Source organism: Cyrtonyx montezumae, unplaced genomic scaffold, assembly GCF_038088225.1.
Source record: "Cyrtonyx montezumae isolate F1298 unplaced genomic scaffold, pur_monq_1.0 scaffold_29, whole genome shotgun sequence".
Classification (NCBI taxonomy): domain Eukaryota; kingdom Metazoa; phylum Chordata; class Aves; order Galliformes; family Odontophoridae; genus Cyrtonyx; species Cyrtonyx montezumae.
Genome location: NW_027072033.1, coordinates 10,645,607 through 10,658,028, shown reverse-complemented (window position 1 = coordinate 10,658,028; position 12,422 = coordinate 10,645,607). Strand labels below are relative to the sequence as shown.

At 42.8% G+C, this 12,422-nt stretch overlaps 1 protein-coding gene across 1 annotated transcript; it reads right to left on the bottom strand.

Annotated features, from left to right (window-relative positions):
- Positions 1–1,299: 1,299 nt before the first annotated feature.
- Positions 1,300–10,114, bottom strand: FUT10 (fucosyltransferase 10). Its single transcript, XM_065740578.1, is given in 8 exon segments — positions 1,300–1,512; positions 2,412–2,661; positions 2,663–2,807; positions 2,810–3,191; positions 3,193–3,272; positions 7,618–7,903; positions 10,035–10,078; positions 10,081–10,114. Coding segments are annotated over 8 exon segments (1,434 nt in total).
- Positions 10,115–12,422: the final 2,308 nt, after the last annotated feature.

Genomic DNA, 12,422 nt, shown 5'->3' with positions numbered 1-12,422 from the left:
TGTTGTTTTTGTGTTTGTTTTTTTCCCATCTGCGTATCCTTCCCCCTTCCTTTCCAACCCCCCCCCCCCCACCCTCGGAGCTCACGGCTCTGCTCGGGCAACCGCGTGGCCGCTGACGGTGTTTTTTTTCCCTCCCTCTCTCCCTTGTTTCCTTGCGTCCCTGTCACAGATAACACCGTGACAGTGTGTTTCAGCAGTGGAAACAGCAACAGTGGGTAACCTCAGCTAATGCAGATTTTCATGAAGCAGGCTTTTTTTCATTGCTGGAAAAAATGCATAGCTAATAAGGCTGAATATATTGAAATATATTTTGTAGCTGAGAATTCGCTTTATCACATACTGTTACTGTGCTCTTTCTGTTTTAGTTTCTGGGGAAATAAACAGAAGGCATTACTTTTGGAGCAACTTATATAATTAATGGCTTCTGTGCTAGAATAGGTAGGTAGTTTGCTTGAGCTTGTTTTCTTGAGCTTTCTGAACACTTTTAGCACCAATGGACTAAGTTCTGTCCCTGAACTTTCAAGCACACAATTCCATTATTATTATATATTAGACAAAAATTAGTCCCTCAACAGAAAAGCAATAGGGCAAGTGAGACTGAGGCCAGCCCTACTCCTGTGGAGTGGAGACATTTGTGTGCTCTGCTTATTTTAGCAGAAGATGATGGGTAAATCTGAGCCAGCACATTCTTCATTCAGTCTGTCCCTGGACACTAACAGATGGTGCTTTCCTGTGCCAAGTACTAATGCGCTTTGCATTGATATTTAGTGTGAGGACACAAAGCTGACCAAGCCCTTGCCAAATCTGCTGATGCCAGGGAAATTGATAATAAACAACTAGCCCGGGACACAGTCCCTTTTTTTCCCTACATCCAAAGCTGTACCAGTGTAATGATGTCAGCTGCTCTCCAGCTTATGATATCAGTGCAGCAAAGGAGGATCCTGGACTTGGGAAGAAAGGAGTCCTGAGCCTATGAACACAAGCACGTGTCTAAGACAGGGTGATCTATTTGCTTCATCGGGACTAGCTATGTGCTTGACACTACCCTAGGAACCCTGATGAACTTGTGTTTTAATGCTCAAGTGCTTGAGCTGATGACAGTACACACACACACATAAACACACCATGCAGTAATGTGATTCTGCTGCTTAGCACCTTACACTTGCTGAGCACTGAACATCCTATAGTCAGTTTTCTGTCTGCTCCCAGTCCTACATACAATAAGGCTACCTACAAAAAATAAAAATAAAAATAATCGATTTCTCTGAGGAATTCAATTTGTTTTGCAGGTGATGTATTTTATTCTTCGAATACAAGCATCCAAAATTCTTGAGCTGTAAAATTCCTGTTCCTTTCCACCAGCTGCCTAAGCACCCAGGTTTCTTTCTTTGACTTGCTATCCACATCTCTTGGAGGGAGGTCTGGCTGGGATTATGAAGAGAACCAGAAAGTCTCAGGTTTGGGGCAGTTCAGATGGTTAACCTGAGTGCTCCACCTCTGGGGCAGCCATCCCTGGCAATGCAGAGAAACAAAAGGAATGGGTTATTCAAGGACCTTGGCAGACAGAGAAGAAACGTTCTCTACCATTAGTAAATTATTAAACTATGTCAGTGACATTCACCCTTCCACCACAGGCTCTAGCCATGCCCCTAGGTGCCTGGAATAAGGGCAATCAAATGACATGAGCCAGAGTGTAAGATCAAGTCTGGTTGCAGACAAGCAGCACCAGCTTATTTTCATGATTATAAACAATTTTCATCTTAAATATGAATACATTTCATGATTTTTTAAGGAGAAAAAAAAGCTATAAATCTGATCTGATCCGACTGGTCTTTGTAGTCTGCTTCACTGGAGAGATACAAAAGTATGGGAAAGGAATCTCTGCATTTCATCCACTTTATACCTTTCCATATTTGTATTTCTAGCTTAAAGAATGGGCATCTGTGTAGATATACACTGGATTCAACGAGAAAAGTTGTTAAATGTAATGCTTGCTAGTTAACACTTCCCATTTTAGTTCACCCTAATAATTTCACATGCTTTCCTCATTTTTTCTCTTACAGCTGACTAGTTACTGTACTGCTCAGATTGTCACAACCACATATTTAGCCTAATGGGTATAGGAAAGCTGTAGGATACTATAGCCATTATCCAGTTCCATTACTGGGCACAAAAAGTTCATTTATTTTTATTTTTTTAATCTATTCTGATAACTGTGCTCATTAACAGCTTTAAAAAATGACTGAAACATGCCATGGCCATGCACTCACACCTTCTGCCAACATTTTTTGACATGAGGATGTACAACCCAATAGCACTTCACTACCAGCATTCATAGGCTAGCCAGAACACTGATAATCAAATTTTCTACGGGAAATCTGAACCTAGTGTCATTTTAAACTCACAAGTACCTTTTCTTCCCTTCTGATGTTTTCCCACACCCTATTACACACCTTGCACTTGGACGTGTCAATATAATTGTCCTGGGTGATGTCTTGCACTCCCCATTTGCATTCCTTCATTGCTGTCAGCAGCCTTGGATTGGAAATGTCTCCTTTCAGTTTCCATTCCAGGTAAGTCTCATATTCTTGGTCATTTTGATACAGTGTTTTGATATAGTGGGCCAGCTCTTGAGGGTGCAAAAAGCTAGATACCAAGATTGTTGCTGGGAAGCCAGTCTATAATGCTGGGAGATCCAAAGTACACAGGTACCACTCCCAGTGTCAGTGGCCGCCAGAATTTTTCAGTGATGTAATCTTCACAGACAACATTTTCAAAAGCAAGAATGAACTTGTATTGTGCCACTTTTTATAGAAGTTCCCGTCATCCATGTCAGATGGATTTCTGAGATGCTGAGGAAGGTCCCTGTTACACAGACACTCTCCATAAGAGTCTACTTCAGTGTGGCACATTAGCTCACATACATAGCTGTCCCTGTCAGAAGTAGCATTGCAGACAGACTGCATGTACACAAGCGGTGCAAGCCACTTCCTTAGACCATTCTTCATGTGCACTGTGATCATGTGTCTCAAGGACCTGAGGACCTCTATGCCCTCAAGGTACTGAGTGGTCGGCGATAGGTGAGAATGATGGCTAAAGGTTGCAGCGTGGTTGAATAAGGTTGTTTTGTGACCGAGGTTGTGGTTGATAGCTGGTTCATGGAAAAGTTTGTAGTTGTTTTTGTAGTTCTTCTGGTGACTCTTCATGGAAAAGAGCCCAATCATGATGGTCTTTTCAAGGAAGGGGTAGGCTGTCTATACTGAAGTCAGTATCTAGACAAAAGCAAACAGTGTTTAGTCTGGCTTCTGTCATGTCACAGTGAAGTACAGTACATAGAAAGACGGTTTTAATTTAATATCTGCCCTGCAATACTCTATTTATGGCATTTTAAGGCAGCACCATCAAGAGAGTGTTTCATGCAACAACAGAGGTGTGTTATGACAGATAGAAGCAAATTTGGCAGCAGAAGAAACTAGAGACTAGAGATCGGTAGTTGACACTAGAAGTGATTTACTTTCAGATCATGTTAGCTTAAAAGCCTCTCATTTCAGCGCCACACTAAACTTCGTATTTTACTGCACTGAAGGGAGACCAATATTCTTAATAATCTTCCATCTATGTAAATAGGGGAACAGATGGTATTGCCTCTATCTAGATTGGAAGGGAACTGGTCACTACAGGGATGAATTTGGCTCTAGCATCAGAACAACAAAAAAAAAGTTAAAACTTGAACACAGTTAAGCACAAGAATTGTAAGAACATCCTGATGTGTTGCAAAGACATTGTATTATAGACTTTGGAAGACAATCTACCTGGTTTATCAAAGAGAGAACTAACAGATGATATTTCACAGCTGACTATCAGATACATAAGGGAATATCCCCTGGCAGAAGACTCAATCTAATGTCAGAATTAGAGGAAGAATCAAGCCTAAACTCTAAAAGCAGACTACTGCAGCTGCTTGCACCTCACTGGAAGGACAGCGAGCCTCCCAGATGACTGAGGGTGGAAGTTTCAGGTCAAGCCTAAAAACGCTTTATCTGCCAAGACAGTTCCTCACTATCTTAAAATTATGTCTGGTTTTGACTTCCAGCACAGAACATATAAAAAACTTTTAACCTCTATTGCCAAGCAAGGGAGTGTAAAAACTAAAACAAATATAACAACTGATTTTGAGGACAAAACAAATCCCCATTCTTCATACATGACACTCTACTACCCCTAACACACTCATGATATTTTCTTCTCTGCTCTATACTCAATTTCAAACTACTGACGATAAAAAAAAAAGGAGTTAACAAAAACCTAACCAAAAATTAATCTAAAAGCTAATACATAAAGAAGGAAATAAAATGCCCAAGGATCTCTGTGGCTGCACAAGCCAGCTAAGATGGCTCCAAGGGTGACCTTAAAAAATCAACAGAAGGCTTCACTAAAGTAGTGAAGATGGATAACAGGTGCTAAGAAGATAAAAACCTCCTGTTGAGGAAGACCTTTCAAAGAGCATCGGGTTTTTCTTTGTTTTTGGGGTGTTTTTTAAGGCCACCAATTATGTGACTTTGTTTTCCACTGAAAGGTGGTTCCAAACCCCAAACATTAAAAAGATGAAGAGCTACACCACACACCAAAAGAAGAGTTATTCACTATCTGTTTTTCTATGTGTGGTAATGATGAAATAAGGTGAAGAAAAATTAGAATGAATCAAATTCTCACTGAGTTAATTAAACAGCCACCTGGTTTTGAAAACATATTGTTCTAAGTGAAGCCCAGAAAAGAAGGAACAGTGCACAATGAAATGTTCATCTCTTTCTCTTGCAAAGGTGAGGGAGAAGGAAGATTCACTGAGAAGGGAGGAAAACACAGGAAAGAATGACAGCAGAAAACAGATGAGATGGAGATAAAAGGTTATGTAAAAACTTATTACACAAAGATGAAATTAGCCAAAGAGAAACTGAAAGAAAAATGTACAGTAGATAAAATCACATCAAAATGACTGATTCTAGTATAACACTTAAACAACCTCAATCCAAAAAGCAGACAAAAAACTTTTGAGCATAAAGAGAAGATAACATCATTATGTTACTCACCTTATGAGGTAAAGGAAATGAATGAGCATATGGGGAGATAAAGAAAGCACAGCAAGATTGTAATGACAAGCAATTTCAACTTCTAAACTATCAGGAAATCTTAATTGTTGGGTATACAAGAAAGTATGTTTAGAGCAGAAGCTGTGGAACAGGATTAACAGCATGAGAAAGGAAGGCTGAGAACCAAGAACACTTCCAGATGAAAAGGAAAACAAGTTTAAGTATTCTGTGGGATTGCAGACCCTAATTGGAGGAAGAGTGCAGAACTACTACGATATCACAGTCAAAATTACCTCCTCCGGGATGTGTTTTGCAGAACTGTTAACTGCTGGGAGTGTTTTTAAGAGTTGTTCTTCTCGAGGCTCTCTACCAATGGTTGTGTGCTATTTTCTATATGCCCCTGTCTTAAACACTATAAGAATAAGGCTGTCCGGGTAATAAATGGAAGCTTGATCACTCATATTGAGTTCTTGAGTGCTTGAGTGCATATTGAGTTCTTGAGTGCTTCCCTGCTCGAGAGCAATTGATCTGGACCCAGGATCCACAGCACTTAATTATGTGATAAACTGAAGGAGAAAATGAAATATGCTCTCAAGAGGAATTCTACATCTTTGGAGACATCTTTCACTCACAATTCATATTCCAAACATTCAACTCTCCAATGCAGAGAAGCTGAGTATCACCCTGTACTGCTGATGCAGTTTTTCTCAGGGGCAACAGCAAAACTCTATGAGTATGCAGTGTTGAAAATGTAGAGTTTGGAATCCCTCCCAAAGATACAGAAAACCCAGCAAGTGAATATCACATCTCAAATTCCGGAGAAGAGACGGTGACACTTCACAAAGTCATCCTCCACACCTACAGGTTTTCCAGGCTAGGACAGTAAGAAGAGACAAGCAGAAGAAAAATAGCTGTTACTAGCAGAGCAGCTTTGCTGAAAAACTACTGCACCCCATTTTACATAAGGATCTTTTCATTCTTTCAAACATTGATTTTTTTACAAGTTCACTGACAAAATAATAGGAGGGAATGAATAAACTTCTTTGGAATGTGAAGATGTGCTCTGATCCAGTCTTAGCACAGGCATGCTGATGTTCAAGATTTGTTTCACTCACTATTGGAAATTCTGGAACATCAAAAATCTCCCTTTTTGCAGACTAAGAGCTAACTGCACCTAAGGAATGGGGATTGGTATGCTTTTCTGTATTGACACAGCATTTTTATTTCCTTTCAACTCCTTTCCTTGTGCAGATTTTAGCACAGTGAAAGCATTTACTGTATTTTAAAACAAGTAACGCTTCTGAGTATGTTGCCACTTTTATAAGCTGCTCAAAGAGTGCATCACTAGAAAAACTACAGGGAAAGTCTTTAGTCCAGAATAAATAATCTTTTAAAAATCAGCAAGTAAATCATATCCTACTGAAGTAAATCATCATGAGCTAAAGGTGAACAGTAATTGTTCTTTTAATGCTGAAATAGGCAAACAAAATTGCTGTCAGAAAGCAGAAATACCATACTTCACAACTTTAATGTGATGCAAACCTAGATTCTATGTCTTTAATTGGGTTAGCTTCTCATTCCCTCACTGTTATTCATTTGCTTTCATGCTTGACCACTATATTATCAGCAGACAATGCTGACCTACTTAAAGCTCTGAAAAGAATACTGATGAGAAGTTTTTTAGTTTACTGTTAACAATTACCTAAAAGGCCCCCGTTCCCTGTATTTCCAGCTCACCTGTGTCCTGAACAACTTAATGAAGATTCAGGTGTGGGCTATTTTTTTTATTTCTGCTTCCAAACAAAAGCACTTAATCTACCAGTCACAGAAAATTAGTTGTTGTTAGTTTTCCACCTAAGGTTATTTTATTTCTTGCAATGGCACGGGGGAAAAAATAACAAAATAAAGCCTACTTTTTTGTTATCGTTGTTGCTACAAATACAAATAGCAGGAAGTTTTCTGAGGTAGCCAAGCCAGAAGAGCTCAGCGGGCTGCACAAGTTGCCACTCCCTGTATGGAATCAGTACATTTATTTCAGTACTTACCATTTACAGTCTGCTGGCAATCTCTTGGCACATGAGGCAGGGCAGTTGCAGTTACCAGCAGGGGTATTATCTTAAGACAAAAGACTTGCACAAGTGCAAGAAAGGCCTTGCAGAACTTGTGCTGGGGGTGATAAGCAAGAAGACCGGGGGGGAAAAAAAAAAAAAAAAAAAAGCAGCCTAATGTCAGACTCTTTGCATGACCTGGCAACTACAGAAAATGATCTTTTCTGCCATAAACAGGGAGCACAAGTGTGACTGGAAAACAGCATGAGACCATGGATGTGCATGGTCACTCCACTCTTTACAGTACTTTCACAAAGGTCTCTAGACCTCTGATAATGGATTCAGCATCAGGAAAAATTTAACAAAGTAAGTTGTGTAAGCTTTCTTCTCCCCAGCGATTTCCACCTACAACATTTACTGTCTAACAGAAAATAACTGGACAGGGAGAAAAGTTTCTCCCATAGAAAAAAACAGCTCCTTACCATAGAACAAAAAAGCTCTCGTCAACTGAGGATGCTGGTAGGTCTTGTTAATGGTAAAGAAACAAACATTCTCACCACACTGCCCCAGTCTCCCTGTTTCTCCAATCAGGGGAGACCGCCAGAGCAGGATGGGATAGTGATCTGCATCAGGCTCTGTCCTGAAGTTGCTATAAAATTCCTCCTTCTTAAGCCAAAAAGCATGTCTCTTGTCAGGCTTCAGTGGGCCACTGTGTAAACTGGAGACTACTGCTACCTTATTCTCCGAATTGCCCAGTTCAGTGATAACCTTCAGGGGAAAAAAATCAAACATATCACAATGCATCACTGCTGTTAGCCAGAAGATTTATGTGACACATGAGAGTATGAAAGCCTCTGTGAATTTTCTATCAACTAAGGAAGTGAATACTCTTAACTGACTGCAAGCACTGTCCAGGTAATTGATATCACAACAGGGAGAGCTTCAAGTTGAATAGATAAAGAAGGGGAAGAAAAATAAATTTCTGTACTGAAATATGGCCATGTCTCATATGATTGAGCAACATGAATTCTGCTTTTTTTCCTCAATATAAGCCTTACAGTAGCCAAGTTTCTTCTAGAAATTTTCTGTAAAAAAGCCACGAGGTCTTCATGTGCCCATGCTTATCAATTTTTAAACCAATGACTGAATATATTGGATGCAGATGAGTCTTAAAGAAGACTTAACTACAGTTTCATAGTCAGGCAGAGGGGAAAAAAATCTGTATACAGAGAAGACTTGTCAGTGTAAACCAACATTTATAGATCAAAAAATAGTGATGAGCCTTAAAAACCCTCCACTCATATGAGAATCCTCCAACAGTGCCTGCCATCAGCCATGGAAGAGAAGTGCTCAGAAAATCAGGCTTCACTAGTCGTGGTATTTGTGAAAGCACCACCCTTTTCAACAGGCAATATCCATGGTACAAGTGTCCTGGGGCAGGGAGCTCAGCTGAAGGAAAGTGTAGCAACAGAAGTGGCACCAGCAAGTGACGCCACAGGTTACACAAAAGCTGTCCTTAGCCTCAGCAAGGCAATGATCTTCCTGATACCATATGGATGACTTTTAGCATGTGCATCTTCACAGGCAGAGCCTATTTTTATGTCTGCATCTTCACAGGCAGTGCTTTATGCCACCCCAGGAACAGCTGCAAGAATGATGGAACTCATACCCACCAGACAGCTTTGGCTCACAGCACTTCCACTTTTGGATAACTCTGAAGGAGGATACTGGAAGGCAGGAGAGTACTGTTCATATTAAGTTGGCTGAAAACATTTATCTTCCTTGATAGTGTAACTGCATGCATTTCTTTTACTGTTTGCTGTGCCATTCACTCTTATTGCCTAGTAAAATACACTGTAATAGACTAACTAGGCTCTGTGCAACATAGGATGCTGGGACAACACTCACAGTCAGCTATGCAAAGTGCAGCTGCACAGAAAATACAGAAAACACTCCCACATTGGCAAGTGGACAGGATACTGGCTGGGGATAAGGTTTATTCATCTAGGAATTTGATAAAACGTAAGCTCAGTATAACTGAAATAATCCTGTAAGTACATACACATCTTTGCTTCATGTGCACTTCCATGTTAGATGCCATTGTGCCAAAGTGCCTCTCTGCTGCCATCTTGTGCATGGTGGCAACAAGTAACGGGATACTGGTGGGAAGATTCAACCTCTCCTGCTGTACCACCACAATCTGCCACTGATGGCCAACATCATAAAATAGGAGGCATCTGCTTTGGAGCAGCCTTTGCAATATTCCTCCACATTCACTTTTTTATTGGCCATCTACTGACTTCCCAATACTAAGAATGGTAATACTAAGCCTTTGACTAAAGGCTGCTGGGCAGATTCCCATCATTGTTTACTGATGAGCTCAGATGTTCCTGAGATTGGGGAGCCTCCTTCTCTGGAGACGTTCAAGGCCTGCCTGGATGCCTACCTGCGCAACCTGGTCTAGGGAGCCTGTTTTGGCAAAAGGGCTGGACTAGATGATCTCTAGAGGTCCCTTCCAACCCCTACAATTCTGTGATTCCGTGGTTCCTGGTCAGTCTGCCATATCAGCCTGAGATAGTCCAGCCATACGCCTCTGTCTCAACAGGTTAAACACATGGCCTTGAGAAGACTGAGAAGGCAACGCTGGATGGAAGCAATGCATCATGGTGTGGCCTGGTACATCACTTCTGAGGAACTTCTCCAAGTGCCAAAGAGTTCCCTGTGTAGTGTCAGTTCTGGGGTCAGCTGGCATCACCAGGCCCCTCCTGCTGACAGTCTGTCTTCAAACACTACTCTCACAACATGTTTGTTGCCTTTAATGATCCCTCTCACCTGCCAGAATTGTGTCACATTTTGAATATGACCACATATATACTCCCCCCTGCCCTCGCCCTTGTACCTGAAGCGTCACCATGAGGAAAAAGAAAGCTGCAAAGCAGACGTAGATGCCCACAGCTTCCTCCTCCTCATCCTGACCATGCTGCACTGCCAGGCCCACAGTGTGCGAAGGGCAGTCAGAGCAAGGCGTCAGCAACACTTCGACCTTTGCTGTAGTGCCATCCCATGCCATCTTTATTCCACTTCACAGTGACTACTGGTGGAAAAGAGTATAGCATCAATCATGGGTGCTCCTCAAGTGGGGTGACCAACCTGATGTCTACCTGCAGCTTTCTGCAGAAGCGTGATCACTGTCCTGAGCCTGGTTAACCCTTACTTAAATAAGAAAGCAGTCTGCACACACTGCACTGTGCCTCTCTCAGACTGGGCCTGGCCTCCTCTCCAAGTAACCTCACATGTCCCCTCACTATGCATGCAGCGCAGGGAGATGCTGATAGCTATGCCCTCTGTGGCATGCTTTTCTGAGCTTCAAGTGGCAAATTGCTGCTTTTCACCAAGTGAGCCATGTAAGATTTTCCATCTTTTGGCAAGCCCAGGAAATTCTGCTGAAGGAGGCATGCAGCTGTCTGACCTTCGGACTTGCTACCTTCTGTTCCCCAGCATATTACACCCAACACACAGAGGAAGTAACTACACGGCACATAAACTCTATCCAAAGCCAGACATGTCTATATTTAAAAAGTTCCCCTTCCCTTGCAATCAACATTTCTGCTGGGCTGCCTTTCCTCAAATGACTCTTTCCCTTCAGTGACACTCTTCAGTTTTCACAGATCATTTTGCCATACGTTGTATATTACTGAGTGAAATTCCCTGCTCCTGACAACCGGAATAAGTGCAAATTCCAGTTTCAGATTTAAAAAAGAAAAAAAAATTACAAACAGAAGAAAGTCAAGAGTTTATCTTTCAATGTATAGGACTCTATTTTGAAAGTTTGGGTATTCTGAATACTCAGAAAGCAGAACAACACTTCTAAGAAAAGGAAACTGTTATTTTAAAACTTCTTGTTCATTTGTGTGCAATTCAATGATGTGGTGGAATTTAGCCTTGGCTTTTTTTTTCCTGCAAAAGGGTGTGTGTGACTGTATTCCCTCCACATGTATGTCCCTACTAACTTCCCCTGCATGCCAACCCCACACTTGAAGCTGCAGAACTCCTTCAGAGGGATGAGTCCCACAGTCCAGCCTGCCTCCTGCCTCCTGCCACTGTGGAGCTGGCAGATAGAGACAGAAGCTGGTTCTGATTCAGCTTCCACAAAGCAGGAGTTTATCTCTTCCCATCAACTAACAGAGGACACCCTTTTACAAAGCCTCACATGAAGCCATGGTGGGCAAGTTCAGCTCCGCATGGGGCCACTGCTTTCAAAGGTTCTGTGTGGGCACTAAAGCATACCACTGCCAGATCAGTACTTTTGAAATAAGGTGGGATCTCCTGGGCTCTGTTCCTTGGTGATTCCTGTGTTACTGTCGAATTAAGGTATAAAGGAGGGAGGGTAAGGAGATGCAGTGTGATCATATCTGTGGTGGTGAAGAACTGCTCAGTCATGCAAAGAGAGCACTCCAGCATCTATAGCAGCACTCATCTCCCGCTCTGCATGGGAGCAGGGCTCTGATAGCCTACTGAGAGTCCACCACTCCCCGCACCCAGATAAGAACGTAGGAATTTTGTTGGTTCTAGGAAGAGCAAACACTCACAGCCCAGATAAAGACAGAGGGGGCTTGGCTCTTATACTTGGAGCGCCCAGGACCCAATGCTCTCTCCCTGCTAAGCTGAGGCCGCGCAAAGCTCCTCCCCCGGCCGCAGCGGCTCAGACCTCGCAGAAGTCCCCCACCGTAGACCATCCCGAAGGACTTGAGGACTGCGCTGCAAACCTCATCACCTCCCACAGTTCTGCGCTGCGGGGCAGCCCACCGCACGCCCTCCCAAACTTTCTACCACACCCTCCCAAACCTTCCCATCGAACCTCCTGCAAGCCCTTGGGTTCAGCACCCCACCCGACTCCCATCCCGTCCTGCATCTCCGCCCGGGGGCTGCAGCCCCGGCCTCCTCCGCGCCCTCGGCTCCAGCATGCTCGTCTGAGGTGGCCCGCTGTTGTACTCACCCGCTTGGTACCCCCATCGCTGTGTTGTTGGGTTGGGGCTGTTTTGTTGCAGTTCGTTGCTGCGTTTGCTTTGGTTTGTGTGGCTGTTTCGTTGTTTTTTTGTTGTTGTTGTTGTTTTTTTATTCCTCTGCTGGGAGCGCGCTGGGAAGTGGGGGAGACTACTCTCAAGCGCTGCGCGGAGCCCGGCGGAAGGCGGTGCGAATCCGCGCCTTCCCCGCCCCTCTGCCTTTCTCTCCACACCACTGGGCATCTCACCCACCCCTAATAAGGAATTCAGTTTTTCTCAGGGTC